Source organism: Phoxinus phoxinus (assembly GCF_949152265.1).
Source record: "Phoxinus phoxinus genome assembly, chromosome: 18".
Taxonomy (NCBI): Eukaryota; Metazoa; Chordata; class Actinopteri; order Cypriniformes; family Leuciscidae; genus Phoxinus; species Phoxinus phoxinus.
The window spans coordinates 11432786-11453232 of NC_136893.1; the positions used below are offsets into that span (position 1 = coordinate 11432786).

General features: G+C 38.2%; 1 protein-coding gene across 4 annotated transcripts in view; it reads right to left on the bottom strand.

Moving 5' to 3' along the window:
• Nucleotides 1-967: 967 nt before the first annotated feature.
• Nucleotides 968-20447, bottom strand: part of arhgef25a (Rho guanine nucleotide exchange factor (GEF) 25a) — a 79478-nt gene continuing 59998 nt past the window's right edge. For all 4 annotated transcript variants that reach the window (XM_079588280.1, XM_079588283.1, XM_079588281.1 and 1 more), the window contains 13 exons: nt 15056-15180; nt 13988-14054; nt 13519-13622; nt 13246-13315; nt 10368-10457; nt 9452-9544; nt 7784-7834; nt 7461-7538; nt 6917-7108; nt 6652-6832; nt 5795-6012; nt 5320-5487; nt 968-2301 (listed from right to left, as the gene is read on the bottom strand). In XM_079588280.1, the coding sequence (XP_079444406.1) occupies nt 2182-2301; nt 5320-5487; nt 5795-6012; nt 6652-6832; nt 6917-7108; nt 7461-7538; nt 7784-7834; nt 9452-9544; nt 10368-10457; nt 13246-13315; nt 13519-13622; nt 13988-14054; nt 15056-15180 (1557 nt within the window). In that variant the 3' untranslated portion in view covers nt 968-2181. The remainder of the gene's footprint in view (nt 2302-5319; nt 5488-5794; nt 6013-6651; nt 6833-6916; nt 7109-7460; nt 7539-7783; nt 7835-9451; nt 9545-10367; nt 10458-13245; nt 13316-13518; nt 13623-13987; nt 14055-15055; nt 15181-20447) is intronic.

A 20447-nucleotide genomic window follows, 5' to 3' on the forward strand; every position in this document is an offset into this window, starting at 1 on the left:
AAACAATTTTATACAATTTATTCTTACAATGTTTAGTTGTTATACTGGAAAATTTAGCTGAATAATAGGCCATAATAGACTGTTTAATGGCAGGTTTCATTGTGACTACTTACTCCATATAGTGTGACAGCATGCCCCCTCTATAGTGTTCAGTAAACTATCTTGGGTCTTTTTGTAGGTTTTTTGTGTGTATACAGAAACAGAAATAATCCTACTTTGAGAAATATTCACGTGTGACAACTAGCCCCGGTCTCCCCTATATCAGAAACACACATCATCACAGAGAAAACAGCAGAGAAGGAAACATTGTGTGTTCTAAAACACCCTTGCGTTCCAAAAGGAACCAGTTTAATTTGATATAATACAATGGTTTTGTCACGTAGACATGGATCATGTCCAATTCTTTCTCTACATCATTTCCTTCATCATTTAGGAGGTGTTCTTCAAAATAGCATGCAACAATGTAAGATTCAAACCCACATTTGTGGAAAGGCAGTACAGGAAAGCTTTCAGTTTATACAGGGACATGTCAAATGATTTGAGTTCTGCTGATTTGAATATTTCGTCAAGGCAAGAGAAGGTTGTTACAATCATTTTAAGGATATTTAAGCGAATGCATCTGAAACATGCCAACAGTAAAGCATATGAGCTTTGGTGCAGAGTTTTGAATTTGAAGTTTTAAATTGATCAGTGGAAAAAAAGAAGAAAAAAAAGAGAAGACTGATTGGTTGTGTATACAGAGCTGAAGTCCTCTGGCACCCTCTCTTGGAAAGAATGTGCAATGAGCTAAATGGAGCGAAAGTGCTTTTTGATCATGCTTCAACATCAAATACCAAACACATTCCATCCCTTCTTTGGCGAGGCATCTAACATTTTATGACAAACCGTATGTTTCAGACTCGATCAACAATGTCAATACTCTTTTTACTAATGATTTAGTTTGTCATTAACAAATGCTTTTTAAAAATAAAAATAAAACAACAAAACAAAATACATTTGTTTTAAACTTTGGAGAAAAAAAAGAGACATCTTTAGCTTTTTCCTAAGTTTTTATGAGAACATTTTCCCAAAAATGAAGTGTTTTAGATGGTCTGAAACTGAATTACGGTACATTTCACGCTTGATAATTCATTCATTTTCTGTAAAGGGTACTGGCACCTGCGTTTGGCACGTAATGATACAACATTTTACCTTTGGCCTTCATCAAGTCAATAACAACAACAACAACGATAATAATAATGTTATTATAATTATTATCATCATCACCTAATATCATTTGGAAACCTCATTTTGTATCGAGAGACCTGCAGAGTAATCCAGGCAGTGTGCGTCAAATGAGGAGGGGGCGGCAGAAGCTGAAACGGGCCATTAAACCACAGATAAAATACTATTATGCGGCATCTTCTTCTGCTGTCCATCTTTCAGTCCTTCCCTTGAGCGAGTCCTCCTGCTCAACAAGACAAATGCTCGTTGTGTGTGATCTCTTATGTCCACCAGAGTTCATTGATCTTAGAGAATTCCAACCACCAATCAGCGAAGAGAAAGTCAAGCGCCCGTTTCTCCATGCACAGATCATTCCGCTACATACGGTATATACAAATTTAGCTGCATTTAGAGTCTGTTTCCCCTTAGCTCCTTCGTAAGAGTTTACGCAGCCCACTAGAGCATTCAATATAGGTGGGAGAGAGAAAGACAGCTTCTGTAAAGAGGCACAGAGAGTGCGAAACCTTTCAAATCCAGCGTGAGCCCCCTAAGGACTCTCTTATGTTTGTAATAATACAGTATGTTCTCTGCAAAACACATCTGATGGAAAATGTTCAGCATGTTTGCAAGGATGAAGCCATCAGAATTTAGCATAACAAACACACACTCAAAAACATACATACATGCACGCTTGCCCAAACGCATCCTCACACCCTCAAATAAAGGTTTACTCTGGTTCCTGCTCCAGTGACCTCCCAATATAGGAATGGTTGATTCTCCTTTGAACAAAACACAACTTGAGTAAAAAGACAAAACAAAAACAAAAAAACCCATAAGAAATTATGTAAAACAATTTAAAAAGTCACTAGGAAATTCACGTCACAGGTTCAGGAAGACTACCACAAGATAACAGACGTGAATAAAGTCCAGACTGTGGCATGCTCTGGTCGCAAACATCAGATTCAGGGTCATTTCCATTCACAGGTCGTCCTCATCAAGCTGGGCCAAGTTCCTGGAGCGCTGAAGAGTGGAGGAGGGACTAGGAACAGCCATGCGTCCCTCTCTCGATGAAGCTCTGCGTCCACCCTCTCCTGAGATCTGGACACAGTGGAGGGGAAAAAAGCCATTTCTGCCACTGATGGTTTCTTTTTATCAACAGGACATTATTAACATTATGATTCTGTGGAAGCCTGTTTTAGCCTATTGTGAACAAAAAAGTTAAATAAAATCATAAAAACAAAGCGGCAATTGCAAAACACCGTCACATCGTGAGATATAAAGACGCAGTTACAAAAAAATTAAGTTGCAATGATAAAAGATCAAATTGCGAGATATCGTCACATTGGAAGGACAAAGTCGCCATTGTAAGTTAAGTCGCAGTTGTGAGATATAAAGTCACCCTGTGGGATATAAAGTCACATTTACAAGAAACAAAGTTGCAATTGTGAAATATAATAGGCCTATGTGAGATGTAAAGTCAGAATTAAAAAAATAGTTGCAATTATGACAAAGTGACTGAGATATGAAGTCTTTTTTATGAGAAACAAAGGGTATGTTTCCGCGACAATGATGTACTAAAAACAGAAACGTTTTTTCTTTGTACAGATGACAACATTGTCAAAACGACCCACGTTCACACGGATCCATGAAAACGTCTAAAAACGCTGTATTATTCATGCCAGGCCAGTAGTAGGCGATGTCACGACACTTTGTAAAGAAACACTATACGCGCATATAGACTGAACACGTAATACGTATGCGAATGACGTCACCGTTTCACATATTCACGGTTTTGTAGTTTACACAAAGGCAATAACGGTATCGTTTTCAAAAACTTGAACGTTGAAACCGTTTTCAAAACTTTGCGTTTTCAGGCCCACAAAAAGCCGTTGTTGTGTAAATGAACGGCCAAAACGCATAAAAAAGTTTTTAGTTGAAAACGGCTTTTTAGAATCTAAGTCCCAATTGTGAAATTTAAAGTCCCAATTGTAAGGAAGTTGCAATAACAAGATACAAAGTCATAATGTGAGACAGCCATTTATTAGATCATAAATAAAGTTGCATTTGGGATATATAACATCTCAGTTATCTTTTAACTTTTTCAACTCTCACAGGCTTCCATAGGATTCAAATTTCCCCCCACACAATTCATGTGAAATCTTCATTCATGAAAATATAAAGGTTTGTGATGCGTGATTCCCCAAGCAGAGAATAATGAGCCGAGCCGAGCTTATGTCTAAAAATGGCTGAAGAGTTAATTACCAGGAACAGCCTATATTAAGAGTAATATGTTTGTTACAGGGTTTGTGACTGAATATAACAACGAGAGCTTCAGAAATGATATAATATTGTTGAACACTCCTGTCAGACCCAGAATCCTTGTTAGATATGAGAAACAGAACCTCTGAAAAGCTTTTCACACTTATTATAAACCTCAAAGATCTTAATAATGTCTGGTGTCCCTTGGTATTACCTGTCCTTGACTCGTTTCTCACCGATATCAGAATAGAAATAACAATCAAAATCCTACTATAAGCCCATCCAGGTAAGAAACCCTTGTTTTCCCCTTGTCATAATAAATATAGGCTGAAGAAATGAAATCATGGCAGTGATTCTTGTAGATTAGATATGGTAGATGGTTATAAAAATTAATCTAGCATGAAAAGTAGTTAGTATTAAGCACATAACCACATGGGAGCTGAAGTCAAAACAGCGCTCTGATCCAACAGCCTGCAAGAACAATCAGGCGTTAGATAGGGATCTGTGCCCGGTTGCATAAAGCACCTTAAGTGAAATTTTCCCTTAAGTTCGCCCTTATGTTTCCCTTAAACCTAAGGGTGTTGCAGAAAAATACCTTTAAGTGTTACTTAACTGTTTTTTTAAGTGAAACATCATAAACACTTAGAATTTCCCTTAAATGCAGTTTTTTCACTTAAATAATCCCTTAAAATGCGTTAAGTGTTGCATAAAACCCCTTAACTGTCATTTCCCTAAGTATAACTTAAGGTTTGGAAATCGTTACCTTAAGAGTAACGCGGACAAAAAATAAGACGACATGGCTAAATTTATGGAACCAGCTGAAGATAATTATGTGCCAAGAAGAATTTTTAGGGATAGGGAGAACCCTATTGTTGCATGAATACCGTTTTGATCGACGCGCAATATTTGACATCACTAACAAACTAGACGGCGACCTTGACCGTGTCACAGATCGCAACCACTCTTTACCTACGGTGTTACAACTGCTTATAGCACTGCGGTTTTTTGCAACTGGGAGTTTTCAGACGATAGTGGGAGATGTTTTCCACGTTCATAAATCGTCTGTCTGCAGAGTGGTTCACCGGGTTGCGGGGGCTCTTTCCCGCTAGTGTTAGTGTTTTGCGTATCTATGGCAACAACAGACTTTTATAACGTGAATCCAGGATCGCTGTCGTGAAACACTTAAATGTTTCCCTTACCTAAGAGAATCGTTTAAGAGATTATATGCAACACCCTTAAGTTATTCTCTTAGGTAAGGGGAAATCGCCCCTTAAGTGTCATACTTAAGGGAAAAACTTAAGGTGCTTTATGCAACCGGGCACAGGTACTTCCTTCTGTCAACCTGTCTCCTTCCTGTTTGTGAAGTGGCCTGAGTAAAGCAGATAAACAGCTATTTCACGCACAACTATTGTTGAGCTGTCATCAAAGCTCATTTTGGGCTAGACGCCGCTGCAGACGGAGAGGGACGTTTTAATGGGCCGCTGTCTCAGAATGGGGAAAACCTCAGTAAAGTTGACTTCATAACCATAGGTTTGTTTGTAGTCTTATGTATGATCAAAGAGGTTACAACAAGGTAAAATTTCAATTCTACACAATTTCTAGGTCAGTGATAAAATATACTTTTTTTTAACTCTAATTGTTTTGCTCATAATATAATATGTAATAAAACAAGTTGTATTAAATGATTAATCCAGAGCTTCAGACAATGTACCTGTCCTGCAAATAAGGCCACGTATTGTTATTGCATGTCCACAATATACCAGCAGAGGGAGCAGAAAGGCCTCTTTTTTAAAACTCTGACCACATTCTGAGCAAACCAAATCCAAGTGAGCCTGTGTGAGTGGTTACGCACAGTACCTGTGAGCCTTGCGTGCTAGAGGAACACAGTCCGTTGGAGACCGCCTGGCAGTTTAGAGGTGCCTGGGAGAATGACGGCTCTTCAGAGAAGGCCAGCTGCACATGAGTTGGAGACACCGTCTGGGAATTCAGTCTGGAGTCCACCGGACAGCGCTGGACTTGTGTTGACTGTAAACGTCAGACAGAAACAGTGGTTACAAAATCTTTCAGGTTATTTATATCCACATACGATTGTGACCTCTCAGATGATGACTGTGGGATTAGAAAACTTAAGAGTCTTAAGAGACAGAAACAGGCAATTCTTGCTCAGCAAGATAAGTTATTGTAGTAATATTTATTATGACAGTTGGTATTAATATTTTGAATTAGCTTTTATTTTTAAAAAAGAGGAAAGAGATGATTGACAGTGGAGATGACCACACAAAAACTAGGTGCGTGAGGTTCAAGCAAACCTCAGACGACTGAAATCTCTTACCTCTGGCTGTGAGTGGTCATCAGTGGGGACCTGGCTGGGCAGGTAGAGAGAGGGCAATGATGTGTTACAGGAGCGCAGGCAGGGCAGTTTGTGTCGGTCGATAGATGCTGAGGAGTGAGGCCTCAGACCAACCACTGCTGACAGAGGAGGCTTCATGCTACGACCCAAACTGTTGCTCTTGCTCTCCCTTCTCTGGTACTCAATGGGCGACTGCAGGGCTGAAACACACAAAACAAAACTGATAGAGTAGCCATATTTAATTTGCCAAACAATAACAAGGCTTTGAGGACATGCAGATAAAATGAATTCCTAGTTCATGTTCATGTTCAGAATCAGATTTTCATTTATTTACATTTACATTTATGCATTTGGCAGACGCTTTTATCCAAAGCGACTTACATTGCATTCAAGGTACACATTTTACATTTTATCAGGTCTTGCTTTCCCTGGGAATCGAACCCATGACCTTGGCGTTGCTAGCGCCAACGCTCTACTGTTTGAGCTACAGGATAGCACATTTTCCTTTTTCCACTGAAAATCCATAAGTTGTATTTTCAACGATTTGACATTCAACGTTTGAAACTAAGGAAGACTGTTTGACATATTGAACAGACTGTTCTTCTATCCCTCAAAGCTTTGTTTATTTTTGTCATTTAAATATGGAAGGTACTTTGACTAAAGTTTATTACTTTCAGTGACTGTTGAGGACTATAATAAAGTGTAAAATGAGCACTAAGTTTAGATATCACTTAAATGTTCATCCATGAATGGTTTGAACATCAGTCTAAAACAGCTTCTGAGGTTAGGGGCTGATCTGAAATCAGCAGGGTGTATGGTGTTCACTTTGTGAGTCTCACCATTGAGGAAATTGCGTTGGGTCTCCAGTATTTGACTCACGTCGCTGACCCAAGCCTTGCAGATGTCCAGCGACAAGGAGTGCAGGACAAATCGCACCGTGCTGCCATCAGCCCCCCGAGACGTCAGGGCAAAACGATTAGGGTCACTGTCCACACACGTCTCCACGCCCAGACAACTTATCTGAAACAATGACCTATGTTAACACATGCGTAATGTGGAGACCTTATGTGATAACAACGTCCTCTAAAGGGGTCTAAAGCTCACCTTAATACTGTTTTTAAAAATATATCCAGGTAGAGAAAATCCCTTTTTCCTGTCTATTGGCTCACTGAAGATGACAAGCTGTTCAAATAGGAAGACCCGCCTCTCCTTAGTGCGGGAAAGGATGCTGCTGTCCTGTTCTGTGACTGTGAACGTGTCTTGCTGGAGAAGTTTTCCTTGTGCCGTGATCTTCCCCTGAAAAAAGAAAGAAAATGTGCTTTTAGGGCAGGGATTTTCAAACCCTTTGGGACCCCCAAATATGATGATCCCCTTTCTAAAATATGAACACAGGTAATTATATACTGTACATAAGATTCTTTGATGAACAGAAAGGTTTTTATTTGAAATAGATTTAAATTTTTTTGAAATTACAATATTAAAGTCTTTACTGTCACGTTTTCACTTTTGATCAGTTTAATGCACATTTTTCCTCTTGCACTCTCTTGCAGAGCCCAGTTTGAAAACCCCTGCTTTAGGGGATCAGAGTGGCTTTCAGTATTTCCACAGACCGACAGCTTTAAACCACAGCCTGCGTCTGGCACCATACCTCAAAGCCTTGCAGGCGACCAACGTTCATCATGTCATTGCAGCGCTTCGGAACAAAACACATCACCTCCACTGCTTTCTGTTAGAGAGCGAGAGAGAGGGGAGGTGCAATGTGTGGAAACAGACCTCAAATCTTTATTAAAGCCTATGAGAAAGTACAGTATTACTGATTTCTGGCTCAAACTGACACCAAAGGGAAGAAAATAACACATGCTGGCAGGGTCAAGGAATCACACAATGTTCCTTGGAGGGATTATGTGTTTCTTATGGTCTTGAGAAATAAAACTTGCATAACAATTACAGTTTCTGATGAGTGACTCATACCTCCAGCTCTTCAGTGTCCATCCCAGCCTTTGTGTAGTACTTGAGGAAATCCTGTCGCGAGACACACAGCGTGAGCTTTAGAATGTTCTATTTTTGTTTCAGGGTCTATTTGTACTAATGGCTTTTTGTGTGTAAACTAATTAAGTGCATTCTGTGCAGTGAGCTGGCGGATACATGAACATGTATGTGGGTGAATCTCTTACAAAGCAGCTGAGAACCTTTGAGATTTCTCAGTTCAACAGTTGGCAACATTTGACCATTATTCTTCCATAAAAAGATCTTAATATGATGTGACTAGTAACAGGTCTGTGGTGTTCCTGTGACAAGTTTCACACTAAAGGCATCAGCATGCAAAAATTATAATTTCTTCTAAAGCAGTAATTGCCAACCAGGGCAGAATATAAAAATATACCACGGCTCAAAAGTTTGGGGACAGTAAGTTTTTTTCAAAATACTTTTATTTTGCAAGGAGGCATTCAATTAATTAAAAGTGACAGTAAAGAAATCCTAAAAAAAGGACTGGAGTAATGAAAATTCAGCCTTGCCATCACAGGAAAAAAATGAAAATATATTAGTTATTTATAATTGTAATAATACAATATTTCACCGTATTACTGTAGTTTTTATTTTATTACTGCAGCCTTGGTGAACATAAGAGACTACTTTCAAAAACATAAACAATTTTTTGAATGATAGTGTAAAAAAAAGAAAGCCCTTAAAGTATTGTTTGATTACATATTTCTTAAAGGGATAGTTCACTTTAAAATGAAAATGATGTCATCATATACACAGGTTTCTTGTATACAAACAATACCGGATGCGCGCGCATCCAAGAGGCAAGACCGCTATATGTTATGCCGAGTTCTGTAAAAGAACATTGTAATTAACGTAGATTTCGCATTGTTTGTAAATTCTTGTTGACTCAATAATAAACTGCAATTTCAGAGTTGAATCTGTTTGCTTGTGTTTCATTTGCATATTAATATAACATTATGTAAAAAGTTAGTTAGTTGACTAGTATGAAATTGTCCAACTAAGTTTGCGAATCATAAAAACCTGACATACCCTATGTATTTAGGTTAGTTTACAGCACAACAGCTCCGCGTCATCTCTGCTTCTGCTAGATATAGCCGTAAAGACTGTTGCTTTCTGCCTCTTAGATGCGCGCGCATCTACGTGATGACGTTGCACAGAAACCCGTGTATACTCACCCTCAAGTTGTTTCAAACCTGTATGAATTTATTTCTTCTGCTGAACACAAAGGAAGATATTTTGATGGATGTCAGTAAAAAAACAGTTAACTGGTCCCATTGACTGCCATAGTATATATTTTTTCCTACAATGAAAGTCAATGGGACCAGTTAACTGTTTGCTTACTGACATTCTTCAAAATATCTTCCTTTGTGTTCAGCAGAAGAAAGAAATTCATACAGGTTTGAAACAACTGGAGGGTGAGTATATGATGACATCATTTTCATTTTAAAGTGAACTATCCCTTTAAAATCAAATACATCTGTATTAAAATTGTGATAATAATTTGATGTTCTACTTTAATTTATCAATGTGGAATTGATTTGACATGGTCCTCAACACTCCTAATAGAATAAGCCACGAGTGCACAAGAATGTGTGTGATGTGTGTTTGTGTGTTGCACTCTGTGGGTTTCACCTTCAGTAGCAGCTGGTACTTCATGATCCGCTGCACGGGTTTGATGAGCAGGTCATTCAGCTGCAGCCTGTGACCCAGCTGCTGTTTCAGTTCCTGCACACAAACACACACAAACATTCACCTGATTGACTGAATCCTGCATGCACAAAGAGAGAGAACTGCATAGCGTACAATAATACTACCCATACTATTTTTTTGCAGCATGCATACTATGTGCAGTATAAAATGCATGGAATACCCAGATTAACTACAATGAGCTAGCCACAATGCAATGCATTCAACTGCAATAATAACTTTTGTTTTTTTAAATGTCATATGATCTGAATTTTTCTCAAAAAAAAAAAAAGATAGTTAGACAACATTTGCTGAATTTAGCATGCAACACTGAGGTTATGTGACAAAAATCAGTTAACTATTGTAGGAAACGTGCATCATTTACATACGGTTTAAAATACTAAAAAACAGTGGGCAGAATACAGTACTGCGCAGTATGCATTTAGCTATGCACTGGTTTGCTGGTATTCCACTCCAAACATAACCAAACACCCTTCTTCATCCATTATCACATAATGACCTGCGATCTCCATCTATAAAACCTAAAGTAACCCCAGCTATCAAACCTCTAAATGCTTTGGCACAGCACTGAGAAGAATCCATTAAGTGTCAAACTTTTCGATCAAGCCTTTCCCTGTTTTGTCGGTTCCAAGAATTGATGGGTCAGTCAAGGCCTTCATGTCCACTGAGCGATTATTACACACACCGTGCAAATGGAAAGAGAGCGAGAGTCTGCCTTGAGATATTTACACAGATGGGCCTGTGCGGCCAAAACAGCCCCTTGAGCTTAACCTGTGTCTTTGAGGACTCCACTAGAGCATGTATACATGTGTTTGTGTGCTTGCTCTTCACATACACTCACCTCAAAGTAGGTCTCGATGTATTCTGACACGATGTGCTCAGACTTAGGTTTGTTCTGGCAATAAACCACATACATGTGAAGCCGTCTTTCCTGCAGTTTGTGCAAACAGAGAGGACAGAGTGAATTAGCGAAGTATTTTTACAGTGGACACAAAATGTATATGTAAATTTAAGCCATAACAAAAATCTTTGAATGTTTTGGATACAAAATATCTCAGCAAGTAGTATTTATTTTATATAAATATAGCAACCTTTTCAAGCAAAATTTCACAAAAAGAAGTTTGTTCAAATTATAAAAATAACGGGTATACTGTTAAAATGAAATAAACCAAATTCAGTCACCTTCTATGTCCACTGGTAATGTGATGACAATGCTAGTAGACACTGAGGGCAAGTGACTTCATACAGCAACTAAGGCCCTGTTTTACACCTGGTATTAAGATGCGTTTTAGTCGATCGGATCACAAGTAGACGAGGGAGAAGCATACCCTTTACACCTGGTGTTTTAATCAATTTCTTTTCTCCACTTTCAACCACTTCTGTCCTGATTTCTTAGAGGGGAGGGACTATGGGCGGGTAAATATATGAGCTTTTTCAGATCTTTCGATCTAATGGACAAAATAAGCTTCAAACCAAACCTGGATCTCAAGCCAAAGTTTAAATCCCGTCTGGCAAGCATGCTTCCCATAATGTTTCCGCATTAGGTCAGTAGGAGAGTAGGCAGTCTTATGTGGACGTTCGAGCGCATTTGACCACTACACTATAAGTAATCCGGTCGAATGCGTTTTCTACTACCTCGGAAGTGGTCAAAAGTGGACACGCTCAAAATGTTTTAGACCCCTGGCCTAAAATCACTTTGACACCAGCTGGTTGCAGTTAGTTCTGAGAAAAGTATCCTTTGTTTGCAGAAACCACTTAGTTGGATGTTTTGTATCTAATGTAAAGACATTTAGATATTTGTAAGTGTGACTTAATTTTTTTTAGTATACACTAATTAAAGTACAATCTTATGTCCAGAAATCCTGTTAGTTGAAATGGTTGCCAATTAGATGAAACAGTAGCTGTAATGTTATAGAAATAGATCAAAGTAATTTAAGAAAAAAATACATTTATTGAAGCTTGATAAATTGGCCACTGGTGGTGGTTTATCTAGTCAAATCATTCTTTCCGGATCCCATTAGTAAATGCAGCTAAAGAGAGACATGAGGCACGGTGAACATGTATCATGACAGAGGTGATTCAATGGAAACTTTCAAGCTGCTTTAAGTGTTTAAATAGTTTGAAACAGACTCTGTCTGCAGTATACGAGCAGCGTGCTGTTGATGGCACAGAGAGAGATTACAAAACACTGATGTAGGAGAGTGAGCAGAAGGCCATGTATAATTCAGACCAATTATCCTCAATGTAATCAGAGCCCCATTCTCTCTCTCACTGCATTCAGGTAGTAGGACGTTACAACTGGACACTACCTCTCTCACGTAAACGCACACACACACACACACACACGCACACACGCACACACGCACGCTTGCACACACGCACACACACTACAATACACACAGACTGAGTTGCCTGGAGACAGGTTGATTGGATAGACGTCAAAGCATGAATGGTTCTGACAACAGATTGTAAGAGCTTCATATGGACCATGTTACAGAACACCGCACACAATTTTATATATATATATATATATATATATATATATATATATATATATATATATATATATATATATATATATATATATATATATATATAATTTTATATTATATAGTAATATCCATGTAATATGTATAGTAAATTTTACTGGAAAAGCTAACAATACTGATTCAGACTTTGGCAATGCATGTCCTTATAAGACTAAGACCAGCTGAAGGATTTAGCAACCTATCATCTGAATTTATCTACGTTACACATCATTGACTGGAAGTTGGGAAGTCGTGACATAACTTCAGTGTCTCACAACTTTGTAATGTACTGTATGAGTAAAAAGAGGGGGTGAGAGCAGGGGCTGAGGAAATTTGAGAGGGTCGGGGGGAGGGAGAGAGAGGGGGGGGGGGGGTTGGTCTTGTTTGTGAAAGGAAAAAAGAAAGAGTGGGGACAGGACAAAGAGTGAGCCTGGCCCTCACTCACCCTCCATTACTGTTTCTCATTACCAGCCAATTTCCCACTACGCTTGTTTCATAGTTTGACTCAACCTTTAGATGTGTGTTACAAGTTTCTTTATTCCCCTCAAGCCTTTTAAAGTTACCCAAAGGGCTCAGACTCATTAAACAGTACAAAGGGCAAACGCTGGCAGACGTCAATTTGTACAGTAACTCTTGAAAGTGCTTTTCATTTAAGCAAAACGCTTTGATTCACCACAGAAACTTATATCACAGCATGTGGCAGCTTTAAACAAATTACTGCTACTGTGAAGTACTTCCACAACTGTAAATCTGCAAATTTTAGTCTTTCACATGTACGCCTGTGGGCGCCCCGGGAATTGTGTTGATTCTTCTTGGCGAGTTATTTATGCGTGTATGTCCATAGTGTAGGACTGAACTCCAGAAATAGACACGGTGTGTAAAGCAGCGATTTTATCAAAGGACATAGCCGTGCTTGTTATCCCTCCTTTGTTTTTCCCGCCTCTTTTTCCCTTGTAGTGATGAGCCAATGGACACACAAGCAAATACACAGTCTTAAATTATCTGTATTAGTAACAGGGGGGACAGAAATAGAGTGGGATGATGGGACGATTAATGGGGTGTTAAAGTGTGTGTGTGTGTTAAAAACCTGTGTTTTCTCAGCTCTGTTTACTCAAAGTGTGAGAGGAAGTTTTGCTCAGTCTTGCTAGGCACAGGCTGATAGAGGAAAGCGAGAATAATAGAGAGACTTACATGTTTGATAAAAAGTTGGGCCAGTCGTTCAGGCTCAGCCACACATTTCTCCAGCTCACCCAGGAAATAACTGAGATCAGAACAGAGGAGAGATTAGACATACAGCTCACCACACACACACACACACACACACACACACACACACACACACACACACACACACACACACACACACACACACACACACACACACACACACACACACACACACACACACACACACACACACACACACACACACACACACACACACACACACACAGATAAACCCACTCTTTATGCCAGTCGTAGATCTGATGGATATTCCCAAACACTATTTTGTCTTTTCCCTTCATGTCTTCTGGAACTCCTTTAGCAATCATAGAGGCCATGTAGCCCTGCGAGAGACAGAACATGATGAACGTCCAAAGCTGATGACCCATAAAAGCCCTTTTATTATTTTAAATCTAAGGCATTTCAACAGAGATAAAATATCCACTGATAAAAAAAATGTAGATCATCATATTCCAAATAGTTTAAATCCAGGCACCATTATTTTGATTTATGCTGTGATCAGTATTACAGCTGAGAGGAATTCAGGTCAGTTCATGCATCAAATCTAATTCTGCAGTGATTAAATGCTCTGAAATGGATTCAAATTATTCTAAGATTACAGGAAAATGGATAGCGTTCCATAACAGAGTTGATCAAATCCACATGTGATTTGTTAATTGATATTTTAACCCTCCCAGAAGAAGCTCACCTCCACAATAAGTCCTAGATCAGCTACATACAGCTTTTCTGTCTCTATCAATTCTTTCAGAACATACCTGTAGAACAGAAGAAGTCAGCTTTCATTCAATACATTAACAATATCTGACAGTTCAAAACATGTGCTGTGAATCTAGGGTGTAATATTAGCAGAGTTCTGACTTGTGCAGAATATTAATAATCAAGGAGCTATTTGTGGACCAGATGAAGGGCCTGTTTTATCGAAACGGGTGAATATCCCAGCTGGAAAATCCATTTTATGCTGGTAGCTTTGTTTGGGAACACGGTAGCTTGTTTCTTTGGTCATTAACTGGTCTAAGATTATCTTTACCTTGTTTAAGATGAGCTTTAGCTGTTTAATATGATCATGAGCTGGTCTAAGTTGGTCATTAGCTGGTCTAAGATTATCTTTAGCTGGTCTACCAGCCACTATGTTCCAATAAACAATTTGACCTGTTATTATGGCCAGCAGGTAGCTGGTTTCTAACTGGTTAAGAACATTGCTAATCTAAGATTATATTTAGCTGGTCAAGATGGTCATTAGCTGGTCCAAGCTGGACATACGTTCATCTAAGAAAGTCATTAACTGGAATAAGATTTTCTTTGGCTGGCTTAAAATGATCTTTTACTGTTCCAAAAAAAAAAACAGTTCAACCTTTTAAGGCCGACTGGTACTTGGTTTCTAGCTGGTCATGGTGAATCCAATTTTGTCAATAGATAGTTAATTAGATGGTTCAAGCTGGTCATGATCCTCCAAATAACATGATCCAAAACCCAGTCTGACCAACTTAAGCTGTTATGACCAGCCTGCCAGTCTACCAGCTTGAAGCAGTTAATAACCCTCCTACTGGTTTAAACTGGATTTTCCACCAGGGGTGACGTACTGGTGTACTGATGAACATCTGATGTGTTCTCTGTTCAATTTTGCGATTTAAATCTCAAAGTAATACAGCATCAAAAAGATCTAAATTAAGCATTTCTGTTACATAAGCTGTCTTAAATAAGAATTGCTTAGGGGTTACATAACTCAAGTTGCAAATGAAGGAGATTTCACACACACATGCTTTTTTCTAAGGCACTCTTCCGATCCTCTTCGCTGTCTATGGTGTCTGATGATTGGCTGGAGTTGTCATCCATCAACACGGAGCCATTGTCGTCAGCCTGTAGACTGGTGCACTGGGTGAACTGCAGACACAGAGGGGATAACTGTGAATAAGAGACGAGACGTAATGCTGACATGTTATTCACTTCGGGGATGGCTGCAGGGACAAAGAGGAATAATACAGCGGAGAGAGAGCAGGGTGGGAAAATACGAGCTGTTGTAATAGCTCAGGTTGCCTAGGTGACAGGAGAGGAGCATGCTGGGTCTGCTGGTGACAGTGACTGAATGATAACAGGAATTCAGCGCTTACCAATAATCATGACACCACAGAGACGGAGTAGATACTCTACTCTGAATCTCAATGCCATTGACCCCATGAAGTCACCGCGTTCTCAGAGAAACTCCAGTCAAATTGTTTTGGTTGATATTGAGCATTGTTTTAGCGGAGCATATGTGCAGACAGCCCTGCGAGCCCTTCAATGATTTGAGACGGAAAGAGGAAGTCTGAAGACGTCCTGCCTTTGTTAATGTGTTTATTAATCAGAGGTACAACTAGAACATAAACTATGCTATAAATCCTCACACTTTGTCACATCCCTCAAAACAAAAATACAAAGTAAATTGTTACACACCATTTGTGCTACAGAGATGAATAATTCACCTCAAATCCTGCAACTTGTTGTGAAGAGATGTTTATTACAATTTACTTAAAATGAGATCGCATTGTGAAACCGCAAAGGTTTGTGCTAAAAATCATTCCGATATCTATACACAGATTACACACATGTTTTTATACTGGGCAGTTGATTTTACTATTCATTAACCTTACAGCTGACCTGCGCATTTTCAGATAGTCATTAAAGGGATAGTTCACACAAAAATGACTCTTATGCTATTCTAAACCTATATGAATTTCTAATTTCGAAGAATGTTGGTAACCAAATAGTTTTAGTCACCATTGACTTCCATTGTATGGACCAAAAAAAAGGAGGGGTGGGGTTCAGTTTGCACACTAGAAGAGAAGCGCCACGTCTTTAAAATAAGAAAACATTTCAGAATCCTCCATTATAATCGTACCAAATCCTTGTTAATGTACATAAAGACGTCATCCTTGTCTGTAAGACTGTACATTTTTATAGTGTTAACAGTACTAATAGTATTAGTTAGGTGCCAGATGTGTTATATATATTCTTTTAAGCTTAATTTATGACTGTGGATAATCTGTATCATGGGAGAATAGAGATCACGGTTCTCCCACGATTCTGAAAACAAAATATTAAAGAACCATACAACATAATATGTACATTTCTTGAGGTTCTGACAAAATGCTCTAGCCTATTAATGTTACAAATTAATCTATTTAGAAATGTCTATAATGTAAATTAGTCTATTAAAAATATTTATTAATTTAAAGGAATTCATTACGTAAAAACCCATTTATTTTGTTTCCCTGCCTGTAAATGCACTAAAGGCAAGATAGGATCTGCCCATTAACCAAAGCTGTTTAGCTGTTTGCTTGGTTAAGGTCACAACACCTGTGGAGCATCACTTATCTTCATTCTCAGGACCCCGGTTTCTCACTCTCTTTCTGCGTGTATTGTGAGAAAACACAATACACGCTTTCCACTATAACGTCACATCCTCCTCAAAACAAGGATTCCTATGCACAGACCGTGTGACTGATAGCACATCTCCATCCATCTATCCTTTTTTCAGTTTGTTTATAAGAGCTTTACAAAGCACTTCCTTTGCTTATGAGGGGTGTTATTGTGTTGTGTGTGAGAGAGATGTGACAGTCTATTCAGAAATAATGTGGATTACAATGAACGGAAGTTCCTTACATCATTTAGTCATTTACTCACTCTCATGTCGTTCCAAATCCGTGTGATTCTCTGTCTTTCGTATTTAAAAAAAAGCAGACATTTTGAATAATATGCTCTGGTTGCTCTTATCCCACTCGATTACAATAAAAAGGGATTAAAGATTTCAAGTTTAAAATAGGATGCAAAAGCACCATGAAGTAGTTCAGCCATAAAATTGCTTTGTTGGAGAGATAGACTGAATTTTAAGCCATAACTTGCTGAAAATTAACTGATTTGAAACCCTTTTAGAATGCACTTGATATTCATAATGAAATACATTCTAATTCTAATATGCTGATTTGGTACTCAAGAAATATTTCTTATTATTATCAATTTTGAAAACAGTTGTGCTGCTTAACATCGTTTTGGAAACCATGACACATCTTTTCTTCGGGATTTTTTGATGAATTGAAAGATCAAAAGAACAGTATTTATTTGAAATTAAAAAAAATTAACAAATGTAAAAGTCTTTGCTCTGCCTCTTTTAATCAATTTAACATGTCTCTGCTGAATAAATTCATTAAAAAAATTAAAAAAATGAAACCCCAAACCTTAAAAAATAATGTATATATAGTGTTGTATTTGTCCATCAAGCGGTGTTGTAGTTCAACATTACGCCCTAAAATTTGCTGATCGGTGCGTGCCGTTAAGGCCTGTTGGAGTATTACATTACACTGTTGTGTTGTTTTCTGGTGCGGGGTGGTGTTTGTGTGTTTTAGAGCAGTGCGATCACTCCTGCCTGGCTCACAAGTCTACTTAGATCATTTCCAGATGTTTTTTGGCACAGCCTGCAGGAGAATCCCCCACTCTTGCACTTTCCCATTTTTATCTTTACCCAGAAGCCCTGAGTCTCTACTCGGACCTTTAATAAAAAGCTGAGATCGCATTGGTTGTTATTTTTCTACAGGAAATTGTTAAAGTTAGCTTGAGCAGAGGGAGGTAATCCAACCTTCGCTTTATGTGAGGGTACATGCGGACTCATGTTACGGTTATATCATCAGTGGTTCCTCGCTCAAACTGCTGTGTCAGACCTACATTTGTGTGGGGAATAAAACAAAACAGCCAGTTTGATAACATATGCTGCGTTCCTCCGTCCAGGAGACAGGCCGGATCCGAGGAGCGCTTACATATTCATTCAGGAATTTTCCATTAGCCAACAAATAATAAACTCACGCTGGATCACCACAGCAAATCTTTCTGTGTCAGGTACAAAGCGGGCTGTCAGCTGAGATGAATCAGAGGCAGAAATTAATATGATGTAAACTAAAACCTCAGCCTCTCTATGGAGAGAGACAGGAAGTCACAGAGTAATGGATAACATTGAAGAGCAACACCAATACTAAGTAACTAGCCCTAATACACACTGCAGAATGTTTATCTGGTTTTCCAGTAAAAAATATATATAAATAAGGGGGAAAAAACCTAGCTGCATGAGATATTAAGGGGGGATTTACTATATTGGTTGAGCATTAGCACTATTCATTTGTTATGGACTACGTTTTCAAAAGTATGGGGTCAGTAAGTGTTTTTTTATTTTCTTCATTTATTCAGAAAGGACACATTAAATAATTCAAAAGTAGCAGTAAAGACATTCATAATGTTACAAAGGATTTCTTTTTCAAATTAGATTTTAACATAGAACATATTAAAAAACTGTTTTAAAGTTGAATCATATTTCATAATATTACAGTTTTTACTGTATTTTTGATCAAATAAATGCAGCTATGTTGACCACAAGAGTCTTTTCAAAAAAATGTAAAAAAAATCGTACTGACCCCCAACTTTCGAAGGGTAGTGTAATTAAAAAAAAACTTCAACTTACTGCAACAATTGTCCTTGTAAATAATGCCTGAGGCTGTGATTAGTATCACTTACAAGTCTAGACCTGAAGCTCATGTTGTTTCTGTAGTATATTAAATTCATTTTTCAATTATAATCACAGTGCTTGAGATCTCTAGCTCTTGTTGTTCTGCTCCTCTGGTCATAATTACCTTTCACCACCTTCTGATGAAACGATCGAATGAAATAATGAATGTTATTGCATTTAGCCATCAATCTGGATTTGCATTTGCTCTCTTCCAGCTATTGTGATTGCTTATGTGTGTTTTGTATTAATTTGTGGGCTCTGGCTCAGAAAGTGTACACGCACATACAAAAATATACAGTGGGGTCCATAATGTCTGAGACCAACATTGAAAATCTGAGATTTAAATTTGTAAATAACTATAATTTTAGCACTAGAAGGAAGAGGATAAAAGCAATAGATTCATGTTGATGTTTCAATTTATTTTTTTCACTTAAATTGTTATGCTGATAATATACACTACCGTTCAAAATGTTAGGGTCAATACTTCTATTCGAGGAAACACATTCAATTTATCAAAAGTAAATAAATGCTGTTCTTTTGAACTTTCTATTCATCCAAAAATCCTTCAAATGTATTGCGGTTTCCACAAAAAATGTTAAGCAGCACAATATAATAAATAATAATACATGTTTATTGAGAACCAAATCAGCATATTAGAATGATTTATGAAGGATCAATCAGAAGAACAATCAATTCTAAATTCACTGTAAACCACAGCTTCTTGGTTTAACAGAACCCAACATAAGAACACAAGAAGTGTGTTTGATTAATGTGTCTTTTCACTTTTAAAGGTTCAACCTGTAGAAAAGAGCCTGGCAACAAATGACCCATCAGTCAAATGACCATCTGGCCTCTCTCACACTCAGCGTGGATACTGACACATTGAGCCCCTGTGCAAACTGACAAAAAGCCCTAATACAATCTTGCACCCTCCTTTCTTGTTTTCTCTTTCCATTATTCAATCTTACTAAGAGACTATGTACAGTAGCCTCTGCGTCAGATTACCGATTATGTTCACAGACTTTTGATGGGCTGTGAAGTCTGATGTTAAAAGGTTTTATTTGAGACACTTACAGCAAGTAAACAAGATCCTTTGATCACAAGGCCCTGTTTACACCTGGTAATAAGATGCGTTTCTGTCAGGACCACTATCGTCAAATACGATTGACAATTAGCATACAGTTAGGATTGGTGGTATGGTTCTGTTCTGGGCAATTTTTACACACAGTACCCCCAACACGACTAGTCTAGTCTGGCTAGGCCCTTTCCCATTATGTTTCCGCATTAGGTCAGTAGGAGGAGAGTATAGGCGGTCTATTGTGGCTGTTCAAACACATTCGACCACATGAGCGTCTACACTACGAAAGCAATCCAGTCTAATGTGTTTTCGACTAACTCTGGAAGTGGTCAAAAATGGACAAACAAAACGTTTTAGACCCCGTTTACACCTGTATTTAGCGTCGTCCACTTGTGATCCGACCGACCAAAACGCATCTTAATACCAGGTGTAAACAGGGTTTGAATTATAGTTTGAATTTTATTATATTGTTTTTTTTAAATCAAATTCTTTATGCAACAAACTTAAAGAAAGAGTACATGCACACTTTTTAAGTAAATCATT